Source organism: Eleginops maclovinus, chromosome 12 (genome assembly GCF_036324505.1).
Source record: "Eleginops maclovinus isolate JMC-PN-2008 ecotype Puerto Natales chromosome 12, JC_Emac_rtc_rv5, whole genome shotgun sequence".
Lineage (NCBI taxonomy): Eukaryota > Metazoa > Chordata > Actinopteri > Perciformes > Eleginopidae > Eleginops > Eleginops maclovinus.
In genome coordinates, this window is record NC_086360.1 from 18,321,219 (window position 1) to 18,349,109 (window position 27,891).

General features: G+C 41.2%; 1 protein-coding gene across 8 annotated transcripts; it reads left to right on the plus strand.

Moving 5' to 3' along the window:
• The first annotated feature begins 1,053 nt into the window (after positions 1 to 1,053).
• Positions 1,054 to 27,678, plus strand: gapvd1 (GTPase activating protein and VPS9 domains 1). 8 transcript variants are annotated; one of them, XM_063897307.1, is made up of 28 exons: positions 1,054 to 1,197; positions 2,663 to 2,766; positions 6,060 to 6,278; positions 6,834 to 7,101; positions 7,534 to 8,106; positions 8,199 to 8,282; positions 8,377 to 8,511; positions 9,084 to 9,276; positions 11,272 to 11,429; positions 11,699 to 11,828; positions 12,110 to 12,235; positions 12,390 to 12,563; positions 15,067 to 15,216; positions 16,392 to 16,526; positions 17,151 to 17,270; positions 17,607 to 17,684; positions 18,454 to 18,800; positions 18,972 to 19,059; positions 20,850 to 20,921; positions 21,282 to 21,410; positions 21,499 to 21,625; positions 21,732 to 21,844; positions 22,379 to 22,538; positions 22,714 to 22,901; positions 23,368 to 23,581; positions 24,116 to 24,188; positions 24,296 to 24,493; positions 24,780 to 27,678. In XM_063897307.1, the coding sequence occupies exons 3-28, from the start codon at positions 6,094 to 6,096 to the stop codon at positions 24,918 to 24,920; spliced, it is 4,359 nt and encodes a 1,452-aa protein (XP_063753377.1). In that variant the 5' UTR covers positions 1,054 to 1,197; positions 2,663 to 2,766; positions 6,060 to 6,093; the 3' UTR covers positions 24,921 to 27,678. The 8 variants fall into 8 exon arrangements, with proteins under 8 accessions (XP_063753377.1, XP_063753375.1, XP_063753383.1 ...); XM_063897305.1 differs by lacking the exon at positions 2,663 to 2,766; XM_063897313.1 differs by lacking the exon at positions 2,663 to 2,766 and having other exon boundaries at positions 18,454 to 18,644.
• The last annotated feature ends 213 nt before the right edge of the window (positions 27,679 to 27,891 follow it).

The following is a 27,891-nucleotide window of genomic DNA, read 5'->3' on the forward strand; positions in this document are numbered from 1 at the left end:
TCACAGTTAGATGATACCCCTGCTTGGCTAAATCTCAGAAACTTTTATTATTTTTCTTCGTTTTTCAGCTCTGAGTTGTTGGGAGCATTACATCATGTGCTTTGTTCAGTTTATCCAGAATGTTTTCACATAAATAAAATAAATCCAATGCCATACTTATTTGAGTCACAAAGATCCTACACACATTTTACAGCAGTAAATATATATAATAATATAGTATTAGTAACATCTCATAAAGTATGGTATTTTGGAGAAACTGTGAAGCAAACTTTTTTTATCATGATGAAAACAATTACAGTCTTGTTTGAAACTATAGGGTGCCACAACACTTAAGTTGAAGATGCTCACAGGAATGAATAAGAACAATTACAAAAGATTACTTTGTAGTGTGTTTGTAGTGTTTCAATTGAAAAATGGTTTATTATCTGACAGCATTTGCACCAAAGTTTTACCTACCCGTACTTATGTAAAAGTAAAACTGCTTCTGTTTCATATCATTAATCCAAATCTGCAAAGTATTAATGGTATTAAATAAATGTAGTGGAGTAAAAGTACACTTTGGTACCTCTGAATTGTAGGTGTGCTGTAGAAGTACAAAGTAGCAAAACACTTAAATACTCAAGTAAAGTACAAATCGGATCAACGTTTATTTATATCAATATCACAAAACACGTTTGTCTCACAACAAAAGACTATACAAAATACAATAACCCCATAAAATAAAATAAAATACCAGTAAATGTAAGACCCAGGAGGATAAACATAAGGAATAATCTGAAACCAGCTCTATAGGCTTTATTAAAAAGGAAGGTCTTCAGTGCACTCTTAAAATTATGGACACTGCCTCTGGAAATAGGTTCCAGAGAAAGGGAGCTACAAGTACCCCAAAGTTGTACATAAGTACAGTACTTGAGTAAATGTAGCCTACCTAGTTACTTTACAACCTTGTGTGGGTTAGGCATGAGTGTTTGTCGGCCTGGTTTTTTGTTGGTAGGTAAAGCTTCCGTTAACAGGCCTTTGCGCATGCGGGTTGCGCAGGTCTCCTCGTGATGACAGCAAATGACAGCACTGTTCACTCCTGCAGAAGCCAGGGTGAGACGGCTAACCGTCAGCAAACGGCTCGTCTGATCCGAGAAATCTGATGATCGGCTGTGTTTAGGGAAAAAGTGGACCACTAGAACACGAGTATAACGCTTGGTAAGTAGCTGAATTGAAGTTGGCATATTTTACTGATCATATTTGATCATTCGGGAGCTTGCAGCCTAAAGCTAAGCTAACGTAGCTAACTAGCTTAACGTTAGCTTACCCTAGTTTACTAGCAAGCGTTAGCCGTGTTTAACTAGGTTTACGATAGCAGGCTGCTGTTGCGTTTAGCCAGAACACCAGTTTGCTGTCTGTTCTCAAATCACGACAGATACAAGCCAGTTTTGACTTGTGCCAACGTAGCTAACTGCTGGGTTTGGTTAGTATCCGTCATAGCATTTAGCTGACCTTATGTTAACTACGTGTTTTATTTGATACGATTCCCTGGTCGTCTGGTGGTAATCAAAGCTGTGGTAACAAGCAGTCACAAACCTGAACCTAAACAAACCATTTTGATTCGTTCAGTTAAATATCTGTTAACGAGTATACCAGCAAATCAAGGACACTATAAACTTGCGAATTAGCACATCCAAATGTTTCAGTTTATTGTGTCTAATGTTCCCACACCCTCATATTGAGCCTGAGAGGGTAATGTTTGGCTAAAGTTGTTAGCCTAAAAACATAACCACTTAAACACTATTTGTAGCGTTAAGGCTTGTAAGGCATTGGGCATTAGCCATACTGCCATTTAACATCATAAATGTTTAAACACTGGATATTCACTTTAACTCTTAGTAGCATTGAGGTAGTAAATGCCTTCCCATCTGCCCAATATAACTGTAGTAATAAGTCATAGACAAATATATGTTATATTATCAAGGTAAAAACGTAAACATTTGCTGGTTTACTCCTTGTCAGACATGAGATTTTGCAACTTTTCTGAGGTTTTGGATCAGAAAACTTAAAAGGTTTGTGTTTTCTAAGAAATAACATGTTAATTAAAACACAAAGGGCTCAGTGCACTTGTGACCAAAGCATAAATGAAAGGAAATGATTATTGTTACAGCTCAAACATACATTCATTACCTTGTTCTTTGGTGACAACTGGTCCTGAATTATACTTACTTTGTATCTGCCCATCACAAACGCACTACATTTTTTACCAACTACTAAATACCACATTATCCTCATAAGTTAGTTTCACTAACTTTGTTGTATGATTAAGTCTTAATCTGCTGTGAATCAGGCTTGATCAACAGGAATTTTATTCTTATTTTTCTTTTTATATTGCCTGGTTCAAACTCTTGTTGCTTGCTAACTGGATTTCTCCTAATTGATCAGAATGGGTTCTTTATATGTCTGGATACACAATGCTAAAATCTGACATGGATATTTATATATATGCATTTTCGACTGTTTGCTTCACTCTTTCCTGACCGCTGCAATGCATCATAAAAATGTTGGTTTGAGTAAAATGTTTGTCTTCATACTCCAGTCGGATGTTTTCGTAATGTGAAGACAGGGCTCTGTAAGGGGCTTTAAAGCTTGGCTAAACTTGCACTTTTTGCCCATTTCAAAGGTCCATCCTTGCTGAGAGCAAAACTAATAGTTCACTCTGGTGCTCCTCATCAACTGGTGCAATCAACAACCTCTAAGAGTAGGAATTTGCCCTCAAGACAGCAGGTAAAATGACAGCACCTCAGGTGAACTGGGTTAAGTTCCATGATACCTGAGTCTACAGTACAAGTCGTAACATTAAACTTCAGCAGATCATTGAACTGCTTATCGATGAACCATGTTAATGGTACATGCTGTTTATCCATAAAGCTTGCATTTTATTCCCTGTGATTACCTATATCCAAGCTGATAACAATGACACATAATGTAGTTTAATCAGGAAGTCCAGCTTAAATATTGTTCTGTTCTCTACAGATTATTGAGGAGCCACAAGAAATCAGTTTTATCTGTCCTCTTTATCTATCCCTAACCCCAACCCCAACCCTAACCCTAACCCTAACCCCCTCTTTATTTAGCAAGACTCTACCCCTAAATAAGGATGCATCTTATGTGTGTATTGGTTTTTTTTCTTCTCATTTAGCCACAAACAAAGCTTGTTGTGTCCCTCCGGTGGACATTGTCAAACATTCCTTTTGGGGAGTGGTGGCCTTAAAGTTAGAGAAGTGAGCTTTTTGGCTATAAGGTTGCTTATCCAGCCCAAAGACTGGCAGAATACATCTGGGTGGGTGCAGTGAAGGAGTAAGATCAAATGCTCAAAGCTAGCTTCCAATGCTTGACAGTATTTTTAATGGTATGGAAACATTTCAATCAGTATTCAGGGTTCAATAGCTTTCCCGAATAGTGAGAAAGTTCACTCTTAAACTTCATGTACTTGGTCTCCTTACCGAGCAGTGTAAGAAATTATCGGAAAGGGAAGTGTGAAGAGGATGTTGGCTCAGAAACATGAATACCTTTTTGTAGAAAGTGAAGTCCTTTGAGCAGCTATAAAAAGCACTTTGTTCCGTTGGTCGGTCTCTCTGTGTGTGTGTGTGTGTGGGAAGAGTGGGCTGTGTTCCAAACACCTTTACTATGGTGCTGGAATATTTACTTTAAGGAGTGTGGTTTAGCTCTATGCATTTTCAAAAACAATATCCAACTTTAAACTGTGTCACTATATAACTTGTAGAGAAACGTGCTCGTTGCATTTTAAATCCTCTGCGTTGTCTTTGACCTGTCTCTTATGATACCTTGTCGCTGTGATTATGGTGCTTTCACCAATGTTATGGGTGATTTATTTCCCTCATGTTAACAGTATTCAGTGGCTTCTCTGCCACAATCCCTCTCACACAACTACGAAGGTTGCAAATTATGCCTTCCCTTATACTGTCTGTTGTTTGGTTTCTCTTCTGCTTTAAAGTTCCTCAGCGCTGTCCATGACTGACTCACCAGGTGGCTTTATGCAGTGCTTTGTATTGAAGCTGATGGGCACAGGAGGACTTGACAGATGTCAGTTCACCTCTCTGCTAGCCACTTAATAGCCTAGTTGTTTTTCACTTCCTTCCAAGTATGTGAGGAATGTGCTTATTTAAGAACATGAGAGTAGATGTGGAAGTGCACCCTGACTGTTCTCAATAGCCAGTTACCTGTGAATTTATTCAGCTGTAAAATGGAAGCAAAGACAAATGTATATGTCTTATTTGCCTTTTATAAGATCTCTCACAGATCGATTCATTTTACAAAATTGCAAGTCCCAACCAAGGGGTCTCTTTAAATGCAGCTCCCTTTTGTGGCGTCTTTGTTTGCTTTGAACTGTTTTTTGTATCCAAAAGCAGCACGAAGACCTTGGAAATTTAAATTGGGTGGTTATTCTACACAAATTTCTAAGAGAAAAACATTTGTGGATTTACAGCAAAAATAAATGCAGATTACTCAATAATGTAAATAAGCATGAGTTTCACACCCAGTTAACACCCCACTCATGTTATCCTCTTGACCTTTTTCAAGAACATGTTTTGGAAAAATATTAAAATAAGAACCTCCAAGGGCAAAGAAAAATAATTCCATTTATATGATTTGAAATTATGAATCCAAATTTTTTTTGTAGCTACTGTTTGTTACTTTTAATGATGAATCACTTATATTTTCGTTATTTGCACCCAGGATTCAGCTGTGCCTTGCAAATAATACATCTGCATTTTTTTCTGCATACTAATGCCTAAAAGAGAGATTTTTAACTAAAATATATTTTAAAACTTGACCTGTTTTGGACTATTATTACACTATTATCACAGTTATTAGAGATCGGTAATCTCAATACTGTTTATTCTTGGTTGGCCAAGAGAGTCTAATATGGAGTCTATTATTACGTGTTTAAATCCGCATAACCAATTTGATTTGTCAGACACATCATATCTAACGTCGTGGTTGTCTGTTAGCTTGTGAACAATGACACTGCCTTGCAGTCATTCCCACTCTTAGGCCGTTTTCTCCAGTCTAGTCTCTTTGTCCTCCCAGAGCCATAACTCCACAGTTAAATCTGAGTTTGTTATGTTTGCTAGAAGCCACAAAAGGCTTTTGTGCCAAGGATGCACCAAGAAATCATTCAGATTTCATGCCCTCAGCTTGGTTTGTATGTCTTGGCTATGTAAATCTGGAAAAATGGAAAGTGATTTGCATAATGTGCTATGTAGCGTCTCCTGAAGCTTGTGAAAAGCGTGCTTTTGTTGTTGTCATTGAGGCAGCGTGTGAAGCACATGGAATGCAAATGATCACTTCCCTCGAATGACCCAAGAGTCATGTACTTACTTTCAAATGCAGCTTTACTATGATACGTACCATACGATATGGTATGAAAACTACCATATAGTACATTTCAACCACAATTTCAGAATCCTTACTTTTTGGGTTTGGTATCAGCCAAGTACACATACTAGACAGTCCCACAGCATTGTTACAAGTTCAAGGCCAGATAGTTACAACAATGCTGTTACACTGACAGGAAAAATGCAGTTTTTACTCTTTGATTGACATGTCTTTTTTTCAAATTCTGGGAGTTCACTGTATGGAATGTTTAAAGAATACTTCAGAATTTGAGTCATTTACATAAATTGAAGGACTTTCAGGAGACAGATAAAACAAAAGATGGCTTGAGGCCAGAACCAGAGATTGTTTGGGGTTTTTCTGCCTTCAACAATAATCCACTTTCAAAATTGTTGTGATAACATTTTTGGGGATTGACTAATCCATTGATTGCATACTGTTTCAACGCAAAACACAGACTTCTTTTTTTCATACATCTGTAGTTTCAAAGGACCTTCTAAGATAACCCAAATGGCATGCTATACTATCCAAGACAAATACATTTCACATATGTGGTATTTCTTTTTACCACACCTGCCCGTAAACACTTTCTTTCTTTTCACTGATGTGTTTTTGTTGTTTCACATATTAACGTGATTTACCTGTTTTTTGTGCTCCAGTGATTTACCCCTCTGCCTGTGTGAGCTGGTGAAGATGGTGAAGCCAGACATCCACACTCTGGCCCACCACCTGAAGCAGGAGCGGCTGTACGTGGCATCAGAGAAGCAGCTGATCCAGAGGCTCAACAGTGACGTGCTGAAGACAGCCGAGAGGCTGTACCGGGCCGCATGGATTGCCAAGCAGCAAAGGATCAACCTTGATCGTCTTATTCTCACCAGGTCAGACCTCTCCTTTTTTCTGAAGCGATCATTTTCTGTTATGCATGCCTGTGATTTATCACAATTTTATTTTACTGTACAACAGAATGCAGTTTTGAATGAATGGCAGATAATATTATGCATCGTGTTGTTGTAATTATACTGCAACATTTCAAACTTGAGGACGTGGCAAATGTTTTTTAATCTGAAAATGTATTGTGCTAACACATACGTGAAAACAACAACAGGTTGGATACTGTGTGTTGTTCTTCACTTGGCCCTGTCGCTATACAGTTTTGATCAGTTGTCAGTTTGGGCCTGCAGTCCAAGAGCATCCCTGCTGAGCATGTGATATAACGCTTGTTCATGCTTGTCTAAAGATGGATAGATGTCAGTGAGAACTAGGATGTGTAATCTTTCAGTACAGAAGTTAGCATGAACTATTTGGACCCACTATGTCTGTAGGTGGGGCGAGATCCGGTTGTTATCTAACATCTTATCTAATTATCATAGTTGTTCGTACAAGAGATTATTCATGTTGTATATTAGTAATGACACCATACTTTTTTATTACAGTGCGGAGGCCTCTCCAGCTGAATGCTGCCAACATGCCAAAATGCTGGAAGACACGCAGTTTGTTGATGGCTACAAGACTCTGGGCTTTCAAGAGACCATTTATGGCGAGTTCTTGGCCCGGTTGAGGGAAAACCCCAGACTGGTGGCTTCCTGTCTGGTGGCAGGGGAGAGGCTGAACCAGGAGCACAACCAGTGTGTCACCCATACAGTATTCACCTCACTTTATGGCAACTGTATTATGCAGGAGGATGAGAGCTACCTGCTACAGGTCAGTAGCCTCACTTATCTTCAGTGTTCGGGGTTGTCCACACCAAGGACCAAGGAATGATTACTATAAATCTTCTTTTAAAAAAATAATAATTCCAACTTGTGGGTGGAAAGCAGAGTACTATCAAACTATACTGAGGATGTCGGTGGTGAAAGATATTGTTGGGATCACTTTCAGAGCCATTGACAATGATTGTTCTACTCAGAATGAAGATGAGGAAAATGGTGTTTGGAAATATTTTCTATTTGCAATAACATTTCCTTATTGTGCAACAATACGAATTATTAGTGACAGTGGGGGCTCACTATTTATAGTTATCATCATAGCTTACATTCTGGGTGTGGCTGGCCCTTTACACATTTGCAAACTTATAATAGCCTTTCTGTATGATGCCAAGTTTTTTTAATCTGTTTTTCTTTTATCATCTCCCAGGTGTTGCGGTACCTGGTGGAGTTTGAGCTGAAGGAAAGTGACAACCCTCGCCGTTTGCTGCGACGGGGAACCTGTGCCTTCAGCATCCTTTTCAAGCTCTTCTCCGAGGGCCTGTACTCAGCCAAACTCTTCCTCACCGCCACTCTACATGAACCCATTATGCAGCTGCTGGTTGAAGACGAAGACCACCTCGAGACCGACCCAGCCAAGGTGACGGAGCGCCTCACTCCGGCCCAGCAGGAACGCTTCGGAGAGAAGGGCTCCGAGGGCTACAAACAAAGGGTGCAGTCAGCGGTGGAGGCCAATGAAGCTAAGCTGGTAGCTCTGGTCAACAAGTTTATCGGTTACTTAAAGCAGAACACCTACTGCTTTCCCCACAGCCTGCGCTGGATTGTGTCGCAGATGTACAAGACGTTGTCATGTGTGGAGCGTCTGGAGGTGGACGAGGTGCGCACCATGTGTACCGACCTGCTGCTGACCTGCTTCATCTGCCCAGCTATAGTCAACCCGGAGCAGTATGGAATCATCTCAGATGCCCCCATCAATGAAGTAGCCCGCTTCAATCTAATGCAGGTTTGTGGCAAAGCATGCAACCAATACACGCATCATACGTTTGGTAATCATGATACAGTATTGATTCATATTGCATATCATTTGTTACACAGGTGGGGCAGCTTCTGCAGCAGTTGGCCATGACTGATAATGATGCAGACCCAAGGCGTAAAAGCAGTTTGGCCAAATTTGATAAGGTGCAGGAACCACGGTGAAGTTTAGTTAAATCCAGACTAAGGCAACATGCATTTCTCCTTGTACTAATTTACACTTTTATGTCTCTGTCTCTAGAGTTGTGTAGCTGCTTTTCTGGATGTGGTGATTGGTGGAAGAGCAGTCGAGACCCCACCCATGTCCTCAATGAACCTCCTAGAGGGCCTCAGTAGGACTGCCGTCTATATTACACATAATCAGCTGCTTGTGCTGGTAGGCCCTTTTGTTAAAACTGATATCCAAATATGACATTTGCAGACCATTTGATAGATGGATTCATTTTGTGTTGACAATAAGCTACAGGGTAGAACCACAAAAAAATAGTGCAATTCACATGTGACAATTTAGGATGAGTCATTGTTACTGGAATTTCAATAGCGTCATGCGAAAGCTTAACTAGACTGTCGCAGTTCTGTTCAAGGCATTTGTCAAAGCAACCTACACATTCTTAAAAATAGGCTGGATAGTCGCAAGCAAAACAGAAATATGTCTTGAATGAGTTTACCTCATTACTCTAGTGTGACCTCAACGTGTATATGTATTGATACATTATTATGTTTATGTCAGGACTTATGGCAGCTCAAGAGCCATTTTGTGGCTTTTGTATTGAGGATCTTTCGCCCTTCATTGTAAAACACCTTTTGTCAATGAACTCTAATAAAGCCATGTTTGATTCTACATTTGGTGCCAGCAACAGTTAGACTTAGGCAAGTGCAAGCTTGTAATCTCACACCCTCCTATAAAAACCTGTTCAATTCCAATAATGTTTCCCGTGTCCTGCATAGGTGGACTTTGTAAGGAACGTGATGGCAGGGGACCACCTTCGGGAGGAGGAGCACATGGCTCTGGAGACTATGGTAGCCAATGTGCCCCAGTCTCGAGCTGTGAAGAGCAACAGTCTGGAGCTCACTCCCTCCAACACTCCCCAGCTCTCCCCGGCTACCACTCCTGCCAACAAGAAGAACAGGCTCCCCATAGGTACCTCCTCGGCCTCTGAGCCTGTTTTTCCTTGCCACTTTTTAAAAATAGATACTTAATTGTGCTCTAAGTTTTCGAAACGCTTGTTTCCTGATGTGAGGATCCAAAGGACATGTTGATTTAAAGGAATATCACAATTTAAAACAAGAATCAAAAGATAGAATTGTTATGTTTTAGCTAATGGGAAGCAAAATAAACAAGTAGAATTGAGTGGTGATGACTAGTGAAAGGCCTGTGTTTTATAGCAAGCTAATGAGCTTCTTCTCAGCTTGTTATAAAGATAATTAGCATGGCCTGGATTGAGGCTCAATTACAGAAATGACAACCAATTAAATTACCAAATATAAATGGACTCATTTTAATTGGAATGGATGGAAAAGATGCATAGACTACCTTCATTAGCATTCTCAAGACAAATGATGTTGTAGCAACACCCCCTTAATTAGAAATTAACCACTTGTGCTCGCTATTCTGAAATATTACTTTTATACACACAATCTTGACTTGATACTTGAAATACTTTAAAGATTCTGAGATGTACTCTGTATCCTTTCTCAAACTCCCTACCTTTTGTCCTTCTCCTTTCCTCCTGTGCTGCCATTGACCAGGACAACACTTAGCCGCTATAACATCCTGGGACCCCACAACCACCACTCTGTCTGCTCACATTCCATTAGTTACCCCTTTTGGTGGGTAGCATGTCAGTGGTGTTAGCGCAGGAGAGAACTTAACCCAAGTTGCGCTTTAGATAAAACTCATCTAGTGCTAACCCTAACCTCACTGCTTCGCCACCGTTACCCAGCACTGCTGTTGTCCATTTGCTCTCACCCGGCTTGCTTTACCCTGCACTGTGCTTTGGCTCATTATTACACCTAAAAGGTTTTTCTCAGTTGTTTTTGTCATCTTAAGTTTTCCTCTTTTTGCTTCCCCATTCAGCTGAGTATGGCTTTTCATTACCAGGTAGAGTTGGGGGAAAATGTGTACAGTAGTCCACCTTTCCTCTCTCTGGTCTGTGCCTGAGTTGTGGTCAGAATAAAGAGAGTAGTTCTCTGATGTGTTGTGGTTGTCTTCTAAATAGCATTATAGCATCCACTTATTTCTGAGAAAGTAACGGCAAATCAATTTATAGTGGCTTTACAAGCAATATTGGTGGACATACAGTGTTCCGAGAACTCTTAACTATTTGAAACTTGATATTATGTGTCATTAATGGAGGACAAAGGATGTAACCACATCCTTTTAATTTTCTTCAAAGTCTTGATTCCCTGTTCATGCTTTGATGGAAGCATGGTTCAGAAAAAAAACACTTTCATTGAGAATGAAACACAATCCAGGTTAAGTGTCATGTGGTAAAATGCCTTGATTGCCTGTTATGTAATTCTCTTGAGATGATTGGAGAAGTTAGAAACAGACATCCTGTGTGAATCCATAGTCTCAGTAGACTTGTATAGTACCTTTACTTACGTAGTTGTCCTTTTTCCCCCTTCTTTTATGAATCCACTGGATCGAGCTAAGTACTCAATGCCGTCTTCTGGGGCTGAAATATCTGGTCTTTAGAGTGGTATGAGTATCATGTGTTGCTTAAGTGTTTCATTATGTTAGCGCTCCCATTTTTACCCCAGAAACATTGAAAGCAGGTCAGTGGATTTCAGTATAGGACATATCAAATATTATTATGTACTAACTACCGTCTAACATCTATGAGGGATGGTCTTGTCTTTAATGTCACACCAGTCTCATTTGATCATAAAAAAGGTACATTTGACAGTATTTTGTGAAACCAAAAAAGACATTGTGACTTCAGCTCACTTTCTTTACATTCTTCATATTGGTGTGACATAACAAATGGGTTTTAGTTTTCTAGATTCACGCTTTAGGATACAGCGTATCATTTTCATTAATACTGATCTCAACATTTTTGGGTTTAAAACAACGATATATGTTGTTATTGAGTGTCTTCAGGAAATAACAGTGGTTTAATTCCCTCCGACCCAGCAGCTGCTCGCAGTCGCAGCCGTACCAACATAGCCCAGGAGGGGGAGGCAGAGGCCAGCTCCCAGGAGTCCCTGCAGGAGCTGCTGCCAGAGGAGGTGCTGGTGATTTCACTTGGAAATGGTCCTCAGTCGGTCCCTGGGATGATGTCAGAGAATGAGGTAATGTGATTTGAATTATTGTAATCATTTACAGGAGAGATTATGGTGTGATAAATTCAATGTAATATCTTTTTCTAAGACTTCATAGAGTCTGTGTCATGAATTTGATAAGAACCTTGTATCTCATGTATAAGTACCTCCCTGATTCCAGTGTTTCCTGCTGTCTTTGAATGAGAAACTGGCTCTACAAAGAATGACTCATGGCAAGACAAGGTAGCAACCATCAATGTTTTTTAATGTATGCTCTTTCTCTCTTAACTGCTCTCTAGGTTTTGAACCTGCAGATGGCTGATGGGGCCCAGGGGGATGGCCATGCTGATGATACTAAGCTGCATGGTAAACCAGACAAGACCCTGCGCTTCTCCCTCTGCAGTGACAACTTGGAAGGCATCTCAGAGGGTCAGCCAACAGTCTGATGATAAATAAAGCTAAAACATGACAAAACATATTGCTGCTATGTTTACTTTTGTATTTCTGATTACTGAGTGATAACAGAAAACTTGAAATTAGTGTTTTTGGTTTGTGGAAGCACATTATTGCGATCATGAATCGATCTCCATTGATGTTTTTTTACATCACTGTTATACAGACACAAATAAACAACAATAGAAATACTATGAGGCTTAGACAAATATGACTGAATTAGTTACTGACAGTTGTATGTATTATTCCCCCCTCAGGTCCTTCCAACAGATCTAACTCTGTGTCATCTCTGGACCTGGAGGGAGAGTCTGTTTCCGAGCTGGGAGCCGGACCATCAGGGAGCAACGGGGTGGAGGCGCTACAGCTTCTAGAGCATGAACAGGGTATGCGTGTGTATTTTAAATACTGCTAAAAAAAGTTGAGTTGGATGTAAAAATATATAGCAATTTTGTCAAGAGATCAAACAGGAAATGAAGGGTTACAGATGAAAGATATTAATGTGCAGTTCCTGTCTCACATCCTTTGTGCCTCCTTCAGCCACCACTCAAGACAACCTGGATGACAAACTGCGCAAGTTTGAGATCAGAGACATGATGGGTCTCACAGATGATCGGGACATCTCTGAGACGGTGAGCGAAACCTGGAGCACCGATGTGCTCGGCAGTGACTTTGACCCCAACATGGATGAAGATCGGCTGCAGGAAATAGCAGGTGGGGCATGGCTTTCTGTATTTCCCCATATTCACTCCCTGTCGGCAAATTGATAAATCCAAACAGCCTGTGTGATCATTGCACATTGTACTAGATGAATGGGAATCTTACCCGACTATTGTTTAAGTAGATTTAGAGAAATGTCCTCACCTTGTGGTATGTTGGTGAAATAGCATCAAAATGCAGGTTTTCAATGCAGCATAGGAGCTATAAAGAAACACAAATATGGAACTACTCATACCTTGTAATATAAAAAGTGATTTGAATTGATTTACCACATTCAAGCACAGCTTAACGGAACTAAATAGGTCAGCGTTTCTAGTTGTTTCTGTGCAAATGGTTTATTAGTTATTTTACGTCAATTTCTGAAATTGGTACTTTGATGTTCCGAATTCAGTGCTCTAATGCAATTTCACTGCCAAATCTTATATCCAAACAATGCTTAGTTGCTCAGTTTTTATGATTTTTAATAAAAGAAAAATAACTGAATAAACTATTAATTGAAAAATAATAATTAAGGTTCAAGCAAAAACTGCCAATTTTATACCCATTGTCTTTTTCCTACTGCTGCTGACGTCTAGATGTAACTGAATATGCAATTATCTTCCAATCATGTAAACTGCAGTAATGAATTGGAGGCATTCAAATAGAGAGTGGACTCTAGGGGCATACCAAGATGATTTCTACATGTCTCTGGAAGTATATCCTGAAGATAGCTTGCATCATCACAGTGACGGTGTCTAATCTAGTACATGCATGCATTATCATAATATGCTGATTTATATAAAAGGTAAACTTCTTCAGTAGATATCGGAGGGCAGATTCAACCTCTGCTCTATTTTGAGCAAGGACTATGATTGTTAGGCACAGATTGTAAAAATCCTAAATCCATCTAATGTAAATCTTGCTGTATACAGAATATTTTAGTCTTTACATTCCTCTCTCCTTGCCTCAGTCTTTTTCCTTGCAGCCTTCCCCCTGCCCATCTCGCTTTCCTTCTGTCTCTCTGACATTCACTCTGTCCCTGCAGTCTTATTGACCTTGGTTCCTTCTCATTTGCATCGACCATTTTTCATTCTTCCGAATATGGCGTTCGGGGACTTTTCCATCATTAAGTGAATTTACAGCGATTTCCTTATGTGTTTTCTCCAAGGGATTGGGTTATGAGATGCACATTAAATATCCATTAATACCTCATTATCCCACTGATAAGATTACCATGATAATGAGGCAGAAATTCTAATTGTTTCACTTCTTGTTGTGCCACTCATTTAATCATCCACCTGAAAGACAAGTACTCTGCGCCCTTACCTTGAAGACTGTAAACACGGACAGCGGGATAGAGCTCTCCCACCGCCAATGAGAGCCCTACCCCCGCCAACATCAGTACACACTGTTGCCTGCGTGCTGGCATGCATGCGTGCTCATGGCGTGTGTGTGCCATGATGTGGAAGCGGGACATTCCAGGGGGCACGGCTACCACAGGTCGACTCTTTGGTCTTGAGCCTTGGCCAGTGACTCCCACTCACACCTGCTAGCTCCTCCACATTCTTCCGCCTTGTTAAGCCTCGGCTTTCCAAATGGAGATGGAGGGATGGCGTGCTGAGGACTTTGTGGGAGGGTGGGCAAAGTGGTAATTTGGTTGTGAGTAATGCTAGGCTAAATCAACAGCTCAAAGTCATGGCCCTCGAGGCCGAGGCAGGGTGAGATATTACCATTAACCTCTGACCTTTGGCACAGTGGTGTATTGTGCCTTTGGGTCCCAGCATGGAATGCACGTGACCTCCAACTCTCTCTGTCTCTCACTGTCACTGAATCCCCATCCACACGCCATTCAGAGAGGCTTTTCCTACAGTTTATACTTATCTCAGTCTATTTCACAGTGTTTTTAGACCTGTGGGCATACTGTAAATACGATGGAACGGGTTTAATCAAAATATAACGAGAAAGCAGTACAGTCAGTACCACTTCCTCAGGGATTACATCACTCCATGAATACGTGGATTGAAAGAAAAATACATTATTTGGGATAAAACCTTAATCATGTCAGCCATTTATCAGGAAAACATGCCAAACATTTGCTAGTCCCAGCTATAATCTGTGATGATTTGCTACCCTTTTCTATTATAACATAATGAAAATTGGTTTTAAAAACAGAAATAAAAGTCGAATAGACAATTCTTTAAAAAATGTATTTAAAATCATTCTTGTATAACTTGTAACAATTGACAGACCCTTGGATGCGGGTATCATTTCTGTAGGGGCAATTTCAAGTTCACATGTTGCTCATATTTAAAATCTGAATAATTTATTAGAACTAATTACAGAATATGAATCAACACCAGTGCTATAACAACAGACAGGCTTGCTAGTACATAAAGGTGACTTGAAGATGACTTTGTGACCACGGAGCTGACTTCTTAAATAAAAAATAAATAAAAGCATTTTGTTGAAGGAGGTTAACTCTTTGTCTCTCTCTCTCTCTCTCTCTCTGTGCTCTCAGGGGCAGCTGCGGAGAACATGCTCGGCAGCCTGCTGTGTCTTCCTGGCTCGGGGTCAGTGCTGCTGGACCCCTATGGCTCCACCATCTCCGAGACCACAAGCGAGGCCTGGAGCGTGGAAGTCCTTCCCAGTGACTCAGGTAGGGATCCAGGTTTGTTCTGTTCTGTTCTACTATTTGCTTTGGGTATTGTGTTGATTCGTCCACTCCCTGTTCTGGATGCATGCATATTTATGTTTGTTGGATAAGTGGGGGTTGGGACACCAGGTGTGGTTGCATGGCAATCCATACCAAAAAATGTGTGTGTGCATCTGTCATCATATTTGTGTGCACTAGCCTGTCTTTCAGGGCAGATCTGCGTGTGCCAGTAAAAGGCAGAACAGGGTTTCCTTAGAGGGACCACCAGGTGTGTTTGCACCTGTGGTGGAGCAGCGGGGAGAGAAGCACAAGGACAGCAGCTGTCCTCCGTCAGTTTACGTGGTGTCAGTTTTTTATATGGCTAGACTTAACATCGCATTTCTCTGAGAGTGGTGTTTACATAGTGTACTGTTGTGACACAAAGGGCATCTGTCTAAATCAGTTGCCAATCCAAATTCATAAACAATCTTATAAATCATACTTTCTTTGTCTGTTCTGCAAATTGAAGATAGAGTCTAAACATTTTATTAATGAAAAATGATGTGCTTAACTTCCCCTTTTGAAAACCAGTGTTTTGTGAAATCAGTAGAGTGCTTTATTAACAGCGCTAAGTGTTTCTTTGAAAAGCCTGGGCTTATGTTAATTGAAGTAGTACACCATTTCAATATGTGCCGTGCAGAAATGACATGCATGAGTGTCTTGATTGCTTTTTGTTCCGTTTGCTGCTCCTGTTCTGCTCTGTAATAGCACGATCGGAGGCTCTCTTGGAGTAGAACGCTTGTTTCATGGCTAGGCAGCAGAAAACTACACTCTGAAGAGCACTTCACCAACACATTATTACTAACGAGCATGCAAATGAGTACTGCTGTTAGTATGGAGCCTCTGGGTTCGAACCAACAGCTCCATTGGGTAGCCAAAGAATTGGCCGTACTAGCTTTATGGTTTGGTTTGGCAGTTATAAGACATGATAATGTATGCTTTGTTTGATTTTCTACATATGTGCACACTTGGTTTCCCAATGATCGTAACAGAGGGGGGGTGGAGAGAAAAGAATGACCATCATCTATTGCAAACTTCCACAAGAACACTGGATTATGAGTTGTATGACATGAGAAATGTACACATTATTGTCTCAGATTTCTTTCATTTCTAAAAGAGTTTTTAAAATGTCCTTTTTGGTGCACTCCTAGAAGCTCCGGATTTGAAACAGGAGGAGCGTCTGCAGGAGCTGGAGAGCTGCTCAGGGGTTGGCAGTACCTCTGATGACACGGAGGTCAGAGAGGTCAGCTCGAGGCCCAGCACACCAGGCCTCAGTGTTGTCTCAGGTATAAGTGTAACCTATTCTCTTCCCTATTTCGCCGCTTCTTCTTTGTCTGTGTAGGTCTTCTCTCTCTGATGCTAACACCTTTCTATTAATACTTTAGCTCCCAAATTCTCTTTAAATAAATTGCATGTTCCTCACCCTATTTAAGTCTGTGTACAGCGGTCATGTTGTGGGCAGAAATGTTTAACCAGTGTAATAGGGTCAGTGGGATTTTTTTCCTGTATGACACAGGGTTTTGGTGGTTGTCTTTACCGTTGGCTCAGGTGGACATGCTTTGTTGACATGCATGAGGTAGTATCCTAGATTAAGAAGCCAGCGGTGATGTGCGTGGCTCAGCTCACAGGAAAACGTCCCGCGGGATCCCGCCGATGGATAGTCTACATCTGATGATCACTCTTGTCCGTGTCCTCCCCCTAACCCATGGGAGCTTACACTACCAATTTACAGCTCCCAGTGGGTTCCCATCTGAGAGATAGCATACAGTATATATATATAAATGTCTTCTTTTGTCTGAGAAACATTGAACATGCAGGATCTGTTTTGTGACAGGTATTTTACTGTAGAGATGAGTCTCTGTCGTCCTGAATGTCAACACAACTGTTTTTGTGGTTTTCCACTCCTGCAGGCATCAGTGCAACCTCAGAAGACATCCCTAACAAGATCGAGGACCTGCGGTCAGAGTGCAGCTCAGACTTTGGAGGGAAGGACTCTGTGACCAGTCCAGATGGGGAGGAGTCAGGCCACGGTAGGAGAATGTCACATCCCCGCTATGCTAGCTAAGCCATCATCCAGTGTCTATCTGGTCGAAACAGCATCAGCCAGAGCAATCAATCCCTGTCCTTTCACAGCTGCCACCAACTTTAATCACTCTTTTAGTTCTCAGGCACTGTAATTGTTGCATTAAGTAGTAATGCAGTTGCACATCCCTTGTAGGCCTAGCTGGGAAATCCCTTGGCTATTGTCTTTTTTAACTCAATGTTAACATTTCTTTCTTTTTTAATAACAGCAATACGCTTTTGTGTGTCAGTGCTTGATTTAGTAAATGCTCTGAATTGTCTCATATCGTTTTGTGTTTTCACAGGATCACACCATCCGACATCTCCACCCTCACAGGCAGATTCCTTACTGGCCATGTTCGATCCCCTCTCCTCCTGTGACGGTAATTTGCACTCCCAGGATGCTCTTCAGCCAATCAGATTTAGAAATTAGTATCATTAAGTCCCTACCCTAATGTTGAGAGCTCGCAGAACAGCTTGAGCTTCGTGGAATTAACCAAAATAGAGCCTGTGCCCCTCTCACGTGCCTTACTCCAATTACTGGTCTCATTATACGTGAAAATTAAACGCAATTTCATTTGGGCTATTTATTAGCCAAAATGATCATTTGCAGACTCTCTTCCTGTGCATTTTGTGTGCAGTGCAGGTGGATATTGTGTGAGGGAGGAATGGTCGTGGCTTTGTGTCTGTGGCAAGGTGAAGGGATGACAGGTTGAGAGACCTCACCCCAGGCTCTTTGGCACTGTCCCCTTGTCCCACTGTGCTCATGGCACCAGGCTGCCATTGGAAGCTTTTCAGGAGAGAGAGTCTACCCTTGGAACAGGTGGCCTACCTATACCTAGGGCTCATCTCCCACTAACATCTCTCTTTAGCACTCTCTCCCACTTTTGAGGTTTCCCCCACTGCTTTTAATGATTAGCTTCTAGAAACACATGAGAACAACTCTCAGTAAGCCTACATTTGTATTCATATATATATATATGTTAAAAAACAGTTCAAAACAATATCTACTTAGGGAAGTCTTTGTTGAGCCTGTGCCATGACCTGGTGTTTAGAAAGTTAAAGACTAAAGATAATAGGAATTGTCCAAGTGTTATTATTATCATGTTTTTCCAATTGTCTCACCCTTTTATTTTCTTTCTATCGCATCAGGCTCCACCACTGGAACAATAGTGAGGCCCAAAGTGCACTACGCCAGGCCCCCTCACCCTCCCCCCGACCCTCCCATCCCTGAAGCCAGTGCCCTGGGGCCAGAGACGCGCCACTCTCTCTTCATGCCCCACTGCCTCGCGCAGGCTGAACTGGAGCACACCAAGCAGCGGCACTCCTTCCCCGACAGGCTGGTACGTAGCCGCAGCTCTGACATCGTGTGCCCAGGCCGCCGGCCCACAAGCGACCCTGGCCTTAACCGGCGGGTTGCAGTTGAAGAGCGTGACCCTGCTGGGGCCTTCGCCTTAGGACCGTCCTCGTCCCCCAGCAAGGACTCCCTGAAAGGGGAGGTAAGGAGTTACAGCGGTACACTTAGCTATAGACAGAGAGAGTTGCGTTTTTACTAATGCTGCTGAGGAACAGTTTTAAAGATAATCAAATAGTTAGTTTTTTTAGGGATTGTTAGTTATAAAAATATAACTGCTGGTATCTAAGTGTATCTTTGTCATTTCTATCTAAAGGTTGAGGACAGGAAAGACAGCGACGACGAGAAGTCTGATCGGAACAGGCCATGGTGGAAGAAACGTTTTGTGTCAGCCATTCCCAAAGGTAAGGAAACTTGGTGATTGGAAACATTCCCCCCTTTTCTAAACTGAAATAGGAACTTTACACATCTAAAAGTGATCTGTTTGATTGCAGCTTTGTTTTTAAGTTGTGGAAAAAAAGCACTCTTAATCACGACCAACAGAAAATATCACACTTTAAAGAGCAGAGCGAAAACCAATTTATAATGTGAGAAAGAGAATGATGATCCATGTTGTCCACTCCATTGCTGATGCTCCTGTTGGAAAATCATGTTTCTTGTTGTTTGAAGTTACCTCAGAGACGTGTCCAGTCCTTTTTCTCTCACGTCTCACTGGCTGCAGATTTATATAGACTTTTCAAAGCTAATCAGTCATCAGAGGAGCTTTAGCAGTGTAGATTGTATGGCTGTAGCCCTCCCAGCAGTGCTGTCAGCCAGCGGCTAATGGTCATTAGATAGACCTTTCTGTCATCAGCACTGATAGATGACGCATCTCTTGTTGCAGTTCTACTCTACAACCAGCTCTCATACATCTGTCTGGGAAATAATGAGCTGTGCCCGCACAGAATGACTGCTTATTACTCTTTGAGATAATGATGTTTCTTAAGTAAACATTAAATTGATATTCATAAAATGGAGGACTGTGGGCACAAGGAAAAAGTAAAGAGCCGTGAAGCTTAAACCACCAATCTCCATCCAAACGTCTGTAGTGTCCATTTGTTTTTTTGTCCTGTTGCTCTGCATGGTGATGCACAGTCAGTTGTCTGGCAGAGCGGCAGCGCGTGTGTGAAAGGCCAACCCTGTCTGTTGTGTTCCTCACAGTGCTGTATTGGACGGCTGAGAGTGATGTCCCAGGTAACGCTTCATGCTGTCGTCATTGAGCTAGCTTTCCTGCTGGAGCCAGCGGCTGTGCGCCCATGCTGCTTTGTAGATGTTGCCTTAGAGATGTAGAGCTGTGATGTGGCAATGGTTGTAGCCTGAGTTTAAACACCCACACTGCTCATTCATTCATCTGTTTAATCACCCCTTTGTCATTTTTGCTACAGTATGTTACCATTTTTCCATAAAGAGAGTGCAGAATATCGATGTAGATGTTACACCCAATGTTTCCTGTGTGTGTGTCATTGAGTTTTAGACCCTGTGTAATTTTGTGTCTCCTGTTCACACCTGTGTGTTATTACGATAAGCATCAGTGGGTTGATCTGTAAATCTGCATCGTCTGGACTTTTTATAATAACTAGGGATGGGTATTGTTAGGATTTTATCGATACTACAACTCTTATCAATGCTATCATTGATTTTTCTATGTCTAAATATTTGAAGACGGTTTTATTGCATCTAAAGTAATATACATAGTGGGAGGAAATGAGCCCCCGAAAGGAGATGCTGCATAATAAATTACACCAAAACATGGATTGCCAATTAAGAGCCGATAACATACAGCTTGTCAATACGGCTGTCTTATATTAAACATACAATATTAATATTAAAATATTTTAAACGTATACCCTTTTTAATACTGGGTTTGGTACCCATCCCTAATAATGACTTAAAGGGGACCTCTGTGATATTCTGCTCTACACCAATGGTTTAATTCTCCATTCCAATATTCTTTTGCCTTTTCTGAATAAAGTTCTACCATTGACTTTTGGTAATGTATGATACCATCCATCCTACATTGAGATTTTTTAGTCTCAATATAAACCATGACAAAATACCAATGTGGCTGTCGACAGCGAGTCAGTCATTATCTGCTTGTTATCCCACGGTAGGGAGAGTTCTGTCGGTCCACTAATCACTTGTCTCTCCTCTACAGCTCCGATAGCTGCATTTCGGAAAAGGGACAAGCATGAGAAGGATGACGTGGCCCCGGAGCGCGTCCCACAAGGTCTGTCCCGCTTTTCTTTAATTACACTCCTGATTAGGGACAACATATGGGTATTGGATTTTCAATAGACTATTTAAATATACATGTATTTGATGTGTTCACTTCCAGGAAAATATACCGATCATCATATGCAGGTGTAACACATATCCACATGTATACAGCCTACATAGCTTTATGTACTTCTAATCCAATCTGTACGTTTTCATTCCAAGCTTTTTATAAATGCCCATCCAGCACTATTCAAAGGATAAGAGGGAAGAAGCACACACAGTCTGCCCGCATTGTGGATATAAATGAAAGTTTGGTAAAATGTGTTAAACATTTGTTGTTGGCATTCATTAAAATACATGGGTTTTGCAGATGACACATTGCCCAGACAGAGCTCTCAGACGCAGGCAGCTGAAGATATCCTGGACAAATACAGGAACATCAAGAGGATCAGCCCGAGTGATGGAGCCACAGGTGGAGCTTCTTACGATGGAACTGGAGGTCAGGATTAAAAATATTTTCTTCAATATAGATAATATCAACTGTGCATTAGATACATTGAATAATCTGCCTGTTTTTGTGTTAACAGATCTTTGTGGTGATGACAACGTCCACGACTCTCCGAGAGAAGACACCCTGCAGAACATTTCCACTGATGACCTCCCAGATTCAGCCAGTCAGACAGCCCAGCAGCATGACACCAAGTTCTCTTTCAGGTCAGAGAAAACACAGAATCTAGAAGAAATCACTCAACACTCTTGGTGTTATTGCACATCATTTTAACCGTTGCTTCTCATAACATTTCATTGTTTGTGTTTTCAGTGATGCAAAGAAGAAGTTGAGGTTGGCTTTGTGTTCAGCGGACTCCGTGGCTCTGCCCATCATGATTCCTGTAACTACACGAAATGGGCTGCCTGACCACATGGACTCGGAAGGTAGGCCGTCCTTTTTGTATTCTTGATTAAAGGTATCTTTTGTACACCTCTCCATGGGGAGCTGGTACAAGCCCTTGATGTTGGCAAGAATCCAACAAGCTGAAATTGTCCTTAGCAAGACGCCAACTCTGCAGCACCTTCACCTTCTGACCAACCGTCAAGGTTTGGGGCAAGGTTGAAAGTGTGGGGGATGTTGAAACAGGATTCCCATGTGGTGTCCTTAAAAAATATAACATTGATAAAGCATCGTACATATTTGTAACACTTGTGTAGTCACAGAGATTAATAATATTCCAGCATTCATCACAGCAAGTCTTCAGGGTACCTCCCTAACATCAGGACAATAGCAGACAGAATCAAGTGACATCCTGTGAAATGGTCAACAGTAAAAACCATAAAACTCAATCTTTGGGACCATCAGTCACATTGTCAATGTGGCGGCAGCAGGTTGATCAGATTACAGCAGCCAGCCGTCCCTTTGTGAGCCGCGAGCGGTGTCCTCTAATGCTGTCTCCCCACCGTCCTCTCGTCCAGACAATGAGATCGTCTGCTTCCTGAAGATCCAGCTCGCAGAGGCCATCAACCTCCAGGATAAGAACCAGATGGCCCAGATCCAGGAGACCACGCGTTGCGTCAGCCGCTTTGACGCACGCACCAGCAGGAAGCTGATGGCTGCCATCGCGGAGGATTACAGGTAACTATGGAGGCCTGGAGAGTCGATTAAAGCTCACTTATGGCACCCCATTAGTCTTTCATTTTGTTATCCTTTCTTTTTTCACTGCATCATGTTGTTTAAGGCAACTACAGATATAGCCAGCAATACAGTGGCATTCATAAAATACAATTGTTTGTGTGTGTTTCCTTTTTAGAAAGAGGGCACCGTACATAGCGTATCTAACCAGGTGTCGTCAGGGCCTGCAGACCTCTCAGGCCCACCTGGAGAGACTCCTCCAGAGGGTGCTGAGAGACAAGGAGGTGGCTAACCGCTACTTCACCACCGTCTGTGTTCGCCTCCTTCTCGAACACATGGAGTCCAAGATGCTTGACTTCATTAAAGGTATCTCTACATTTTCCCTTTCCGTGTAGCTAAACATGGCCATATGGACTTGTATGTCCTTCAGCTGGCAGAGTAGAAAGAAATCTGACCTTCCTGCCATCAGATTTTTTTGCAATTTCTGGCATATTATTTTTATGTTTCACAATGCATTATCAGTCTGAACAAGAAAATAGGTGCTGGTAACCCTTACCCTAATATTATTTAAATATGAAAGTATCTTAACCCCACATATTTATTAATATTTCATATAATTATTATAAGTTATTGACATATTGCAGACCTATTTTAGTGTTTTAATACAGGTTTTGTATTAAACAACATTCATTTTTCATAATGTTTGAAGCCTGTATAAAAAAACCTCACATCAAAGCTTAATCCACTTCAAACAATCCTATAGGTGCACAACAGTGGTTGCAGCTCCGTCCTGTGCTGCTGTTACATCTGTTGTTTCTCTGCTCCCCTCCAGCGTTCCAGGGGTGCACGGCATCGGATGACAAGACCGCAGCAGTGGAGGATTTTCTGCGCTACTTGTACGGCGCCATGGCCCGTGATGCCATTTGGCAGTACGCGAGCGAGGACCAGCTGCAGGATGCCCAGATGGCTATCGAGCGCAGCGTTATGAACCGCATCTTCAAATTGGCCTTCTACCCCAACCAGGATGGAGATATTCTCAGAGACCAGTGAGTAGCTGGAATTACACCAGCACCACACAGCCTCACTAGGCAGTGTTCCAGTTTATTTGTTGTTTTATTAAGATTTAAACCTGAAATAGTGAAAGGACTTTGATACAGCAGCTAGTTGTAAACAATGACAAAGCCCTCCGCAATGTGTGCTGATGATAATTTCAGCCTTTTTTTCACTGCTTTTACCCCTGGTGAAAACAATGCTCCAACGTTCAAATCACTTCAGAATATGACATTTCCCATCCTAATAATGGGATGAAATCAAGTTTTACAAGCAATATAGTATTTACAATAAGAATGATGCTATAAACTATGAACATTATAAATAAATAAAAATAATCCTTTAAATGTTACTTTTCAAGGAGTTGGAGCCACATCATCATTCGAAAACCAAAGAGCAATTAGAATCAAAATCAGAAATCTTTTATTAGTCCCACAGCGGGGATCGAGATAAATTCAAATGTTAGATATTTAGATTGACGTGTTGCACCGTGTCGTACTCCATGTGTCATAAGCTGTTTTTTCTCACAGGCTTTTCCATGAACATATCCAGCGGCTCACAAAAGTTGTGACGGCCAATCATAAAGCTCTACAAATCCCAGAGGTATTCTATTCTCAAATTTTTTGTAATATCCGCTTTGTGCCGTTATAGATCAATACTGTTAAAAGTTTTTCTTCATTGTTTTGATTTTTCTTCTCCTTTTTTTGCAGGTTTACCTGAAGGAGGCTCCCTGGCCCTCCGCCCAGTCTGAGATCAGGACCATCAACGCATACAAGACGCCTCGAGACAAAGTCCAGTGTATACTGCGCATGTGTTCCACCATCATGAACCTCCTCAGTCTGGCCAACGAGGACTCCGTCCCCGGAGCAGATGACTTTGTCCCTGTGCTTGTCTTCGTCCTCATAAGGGTGAGTCAGATCTTCCTTCTTTCTCAATCTGTTGAAAACACATTCAGTACAACTTCAATATTAATCTCATATTGACTTTTTTTTAAATAAATAGAGCCTAAGCATATTTATGAGAAACAGTATTTCCCAAATGACTGCATTTTAACTCCCAAGGCATCATAAAGGCTGCTAACCTTTGTGGATATTCTTTACATATTTACATATTTATGATCGTAATCCACACGGCGTTGCGTGAGCTTCTTTCAGCCGCTAATGTGGGCCCATCCCTACATCTCCTCCCCTCCAGGCAAACCCGCCCTGCCTGCTGTCCACCGTTCAGTACATCAATAATTTCTATGCCAGCCGGCTGAGTGGGGAGGAGTGCTATTGGTGGATGCAGTTCACCGCGGCGGTGGAATTCATTAAGACCATCGACGATCGCAAGTGAAGCAGAACAGCCACCTGTATGGGCAGACTGCGGGGGAAGGAGCCGGGAGACTGGGAGACTTCCCAACCAACTGCTCCCTCTGCACAGCTTATGAATCCTGGCCCTCAGCCTGCTCTTTATTTGTATAGCTTGTACATAGCCAGAGACGTTGAAAGAGTACAAAATATATATTACTGTATGTATGTGGACAAATCCAGGTTTTAGCTGTGCTGAAAAAACGGCGTTGGGGAAAAAATTAGCAAGATGTTAACCTGATTTGGATTTTTTCTTTTTTGTCTCTTCAATCTTGTTTCACGTTTGGGGTCTGTATTAGGAATTTTATATATACATAATTACCAATATGACATTAAATCAACTTAAAAGATAATCCTATATAAAGGGACCAGACTTCCTTGATGTGATCACTTTTTTTACTCCCCCCTGAGTATGAGGGAAGGGCTTCCAATTAAATTACAATATAATGTTCATTAGATGCATTGTAACGTGGGGATTTACAGTGCGTGAGGGATTTAGTGACTCGTTAACACTGAGATGACCTCACAATAACCATAATACTCATAAGGTAAGTGTGTCAAACATATAGGGCAGCTTTTTCATGAATTGTTTACTTCATCTTATTCCCAAAAACAAGTGTCAGTGATAATTTGGACATAAGGGCCCACATATTTATATGAAATAAAAGTGTATTTATTTCTGTAATTCTATTTAATGCTTTTGTTTATCTAATTTTAAAAGAAGGTGAAAATGCATATCATGCCCATTCACGATGTCTGAGGCAAGTGTTGTAATTATAATAAACTTGTTGAGTTAGGAAGGCACCTTAGCGAGGAGTAGGCGGGGCTGCTGGGGGATTGTGATACAGGGTCAACTCATGCACAGAGCAGTGGTGGCATTTCTGGAAATATTGTGCCTTTGATGTGGGGCGCTCTGTACAGGTAGTTCTTTTTGACTATTTTTTATTTTTTTTAAATCGGCATAGGCATTGTCCCTACCCTACCCTACACCCTCCCCAACAGGCCAATTGCGTCTACAGAGAAACCTTAGTCCAGACCTCTCTGCGGGGACATGGGCTTCACTGATTGTCACGGCTCAGTCCCTTTAATGCACTTGAATTTGAACAAATATCCCCTTTTTGAATTCTAGGTCCTACCTCAGAGTTAAAACCGATGAGCCTGATTATGACTGCCCTGCATTTGTTGTCAACAGAGGGTCGTTTTTGCACTGGTAAGAAATATTGAAACAGTAAAGGGCAGGGAGGGAAAGCTATCTACCTGCTGTAATGCGTTCACATCACCCTTAAATGACACAAGCCTTTGTTAGCCAACAAAGACGTTTTAGTTTCCAATCTTATACCTGAGATGCCACGTGTCCAAATGGGCATACTAGTGAACTATTGGATATTAGCTCTCTACCTCCTCATAAGTTCAAGAAAGGGACTCGTGTTTTTGTGCACTTATATTTCTTTTTTCTTTTCTTATCCCCAATTTGGCGTGGTGTGATATCCCAGTGTCATTGTATCTTTCCAAATATAGTACAAGCATGTCTTTAATTATCCAGAAATGACTAAAACTCATCTCTCTCTTGAATTCCTCTGCTTCATTTTTGTGCACAGACGTGCCACATGTATTATAGTTTTTCATAACCCATTACTTTTCACCGTAACTGACCTGACAGCACAATACACAGTAGGATAGAAGAGCAAATAATCAACACTATTGACTTGTTACTGATTTCCTTTTCTTTTCATTTTATGCTAACGTGGTTGGTGTAGTATGTGAGTGTGGTTTATATCTAGTGAGTGTGTGTGAGATGAACGTGTGATTGGTTGACCCTCTGCCTCCTCTTGCATGATGTCATTGACTGGTCTGTACATACTGTATCATGATATACAGTGTAATAGGATTAACATCTGCCACAGGCCAGTAATTGAACCTGCAAGAGGATGCAAAGCTTCTCTTTGTGTCCGTGATACTTGCATATCAGAACTCAATGATTTATTTTGCACAAAACAGATGTTTTCCTGAGAAATTGACAGGGAGCAGTGCATTTTGAAATAACATTATGGCCTTTAAGGCCATTTAACATAAGAATATTGTGATAACAGAAATGAGTTAGCAACTGAGTGTTACTATCTCAATCTTTCACATTAATGGGCAAATTTCAAATGTGTTTTTATATTGGCCTACAGTAGCACCATATTTGCATATGCAGTATACTTCCTTGCAGAGTCTGTCATCAATTTGATGAGAAAACCATGCACTGGAAAATCAAGTTGCAGGTTGCATCTATACTAATTAGGTTTATGTGATGTCACCTAAATGTGAAATACATACTGCACACATCTGATGAAATTATTTGGCCCTGGCTTATGTTTCAGTGTTTCCTCAAATAGCTGATCACAGCAGCTACAGAAGAACCCAGTCGAGTACTGATTAAAACACCATATTATTTACACAAATATACACAAGGCTATAATGATCAAACTGTGATATTAAATCAGATTGTATGCAAACCACAGGGTAGTTGTGTCAAGTGAACAGACTAAAGAGTTAGTCTGTTGTTTCAAATCGTTGTTGCTCTGCTCCCTGTGCGATTGAGTTGAAAAGCTGAGCAGAGAAGAAAAAGTTTTACATCTTACATCTAATTTTACATTTAATTGTAAGCTTGCACAATATGACATGCGGGGAAAGCCGGTTTGTCTTTACTGTGATTAATGCATTATGTAATTCTTTAAAAACAATAAAAGGAGCAGAAGTTTTTTCTTTTTTTTTTATTCTTCTTTGGGTCTTAATATACATGTCCACTGCAAGGGGGGATAATATGGTACGTACCTTACATGACGTTTCATTATTCCGAGGCTTATTGGGACAGGTATATTTTGCAGACAGTACACACAACACAAAAGACGGTCGGGAAATGTATGCGTGGAATATAATTGTTGGTGTGGGCAGTGGAGCAGCATCTTCCAATC

What these genes read in the sequence shown, in the direction of transcription:
- gapvd1 (XM_063897307.1), top strand. Translation starts at nt 6,094, where the DNA reads ATGGTGAAGCCAGACATCCACACTCTGGCCCACCACCTGAAGCAGGAG. An exon ending in TGACTCAGGTAGGGATCCAG is followed by an intron (nt 15,217 to 16,391) that starts GTTTGTTCTGTT and finishes GTGCACTCCTAG; the next exon opens with AAGCTCCGGATTTGAAACAG. An exon ending in TGTGTCAGCCATTCCCAAAG is followed by an intron (nt 19,060 to 20,849) that starts GTAAGGAAACTT and finishes TCTCCTCTACAG; the next exon opens with CTCCGATAGCTGCATTTCGG.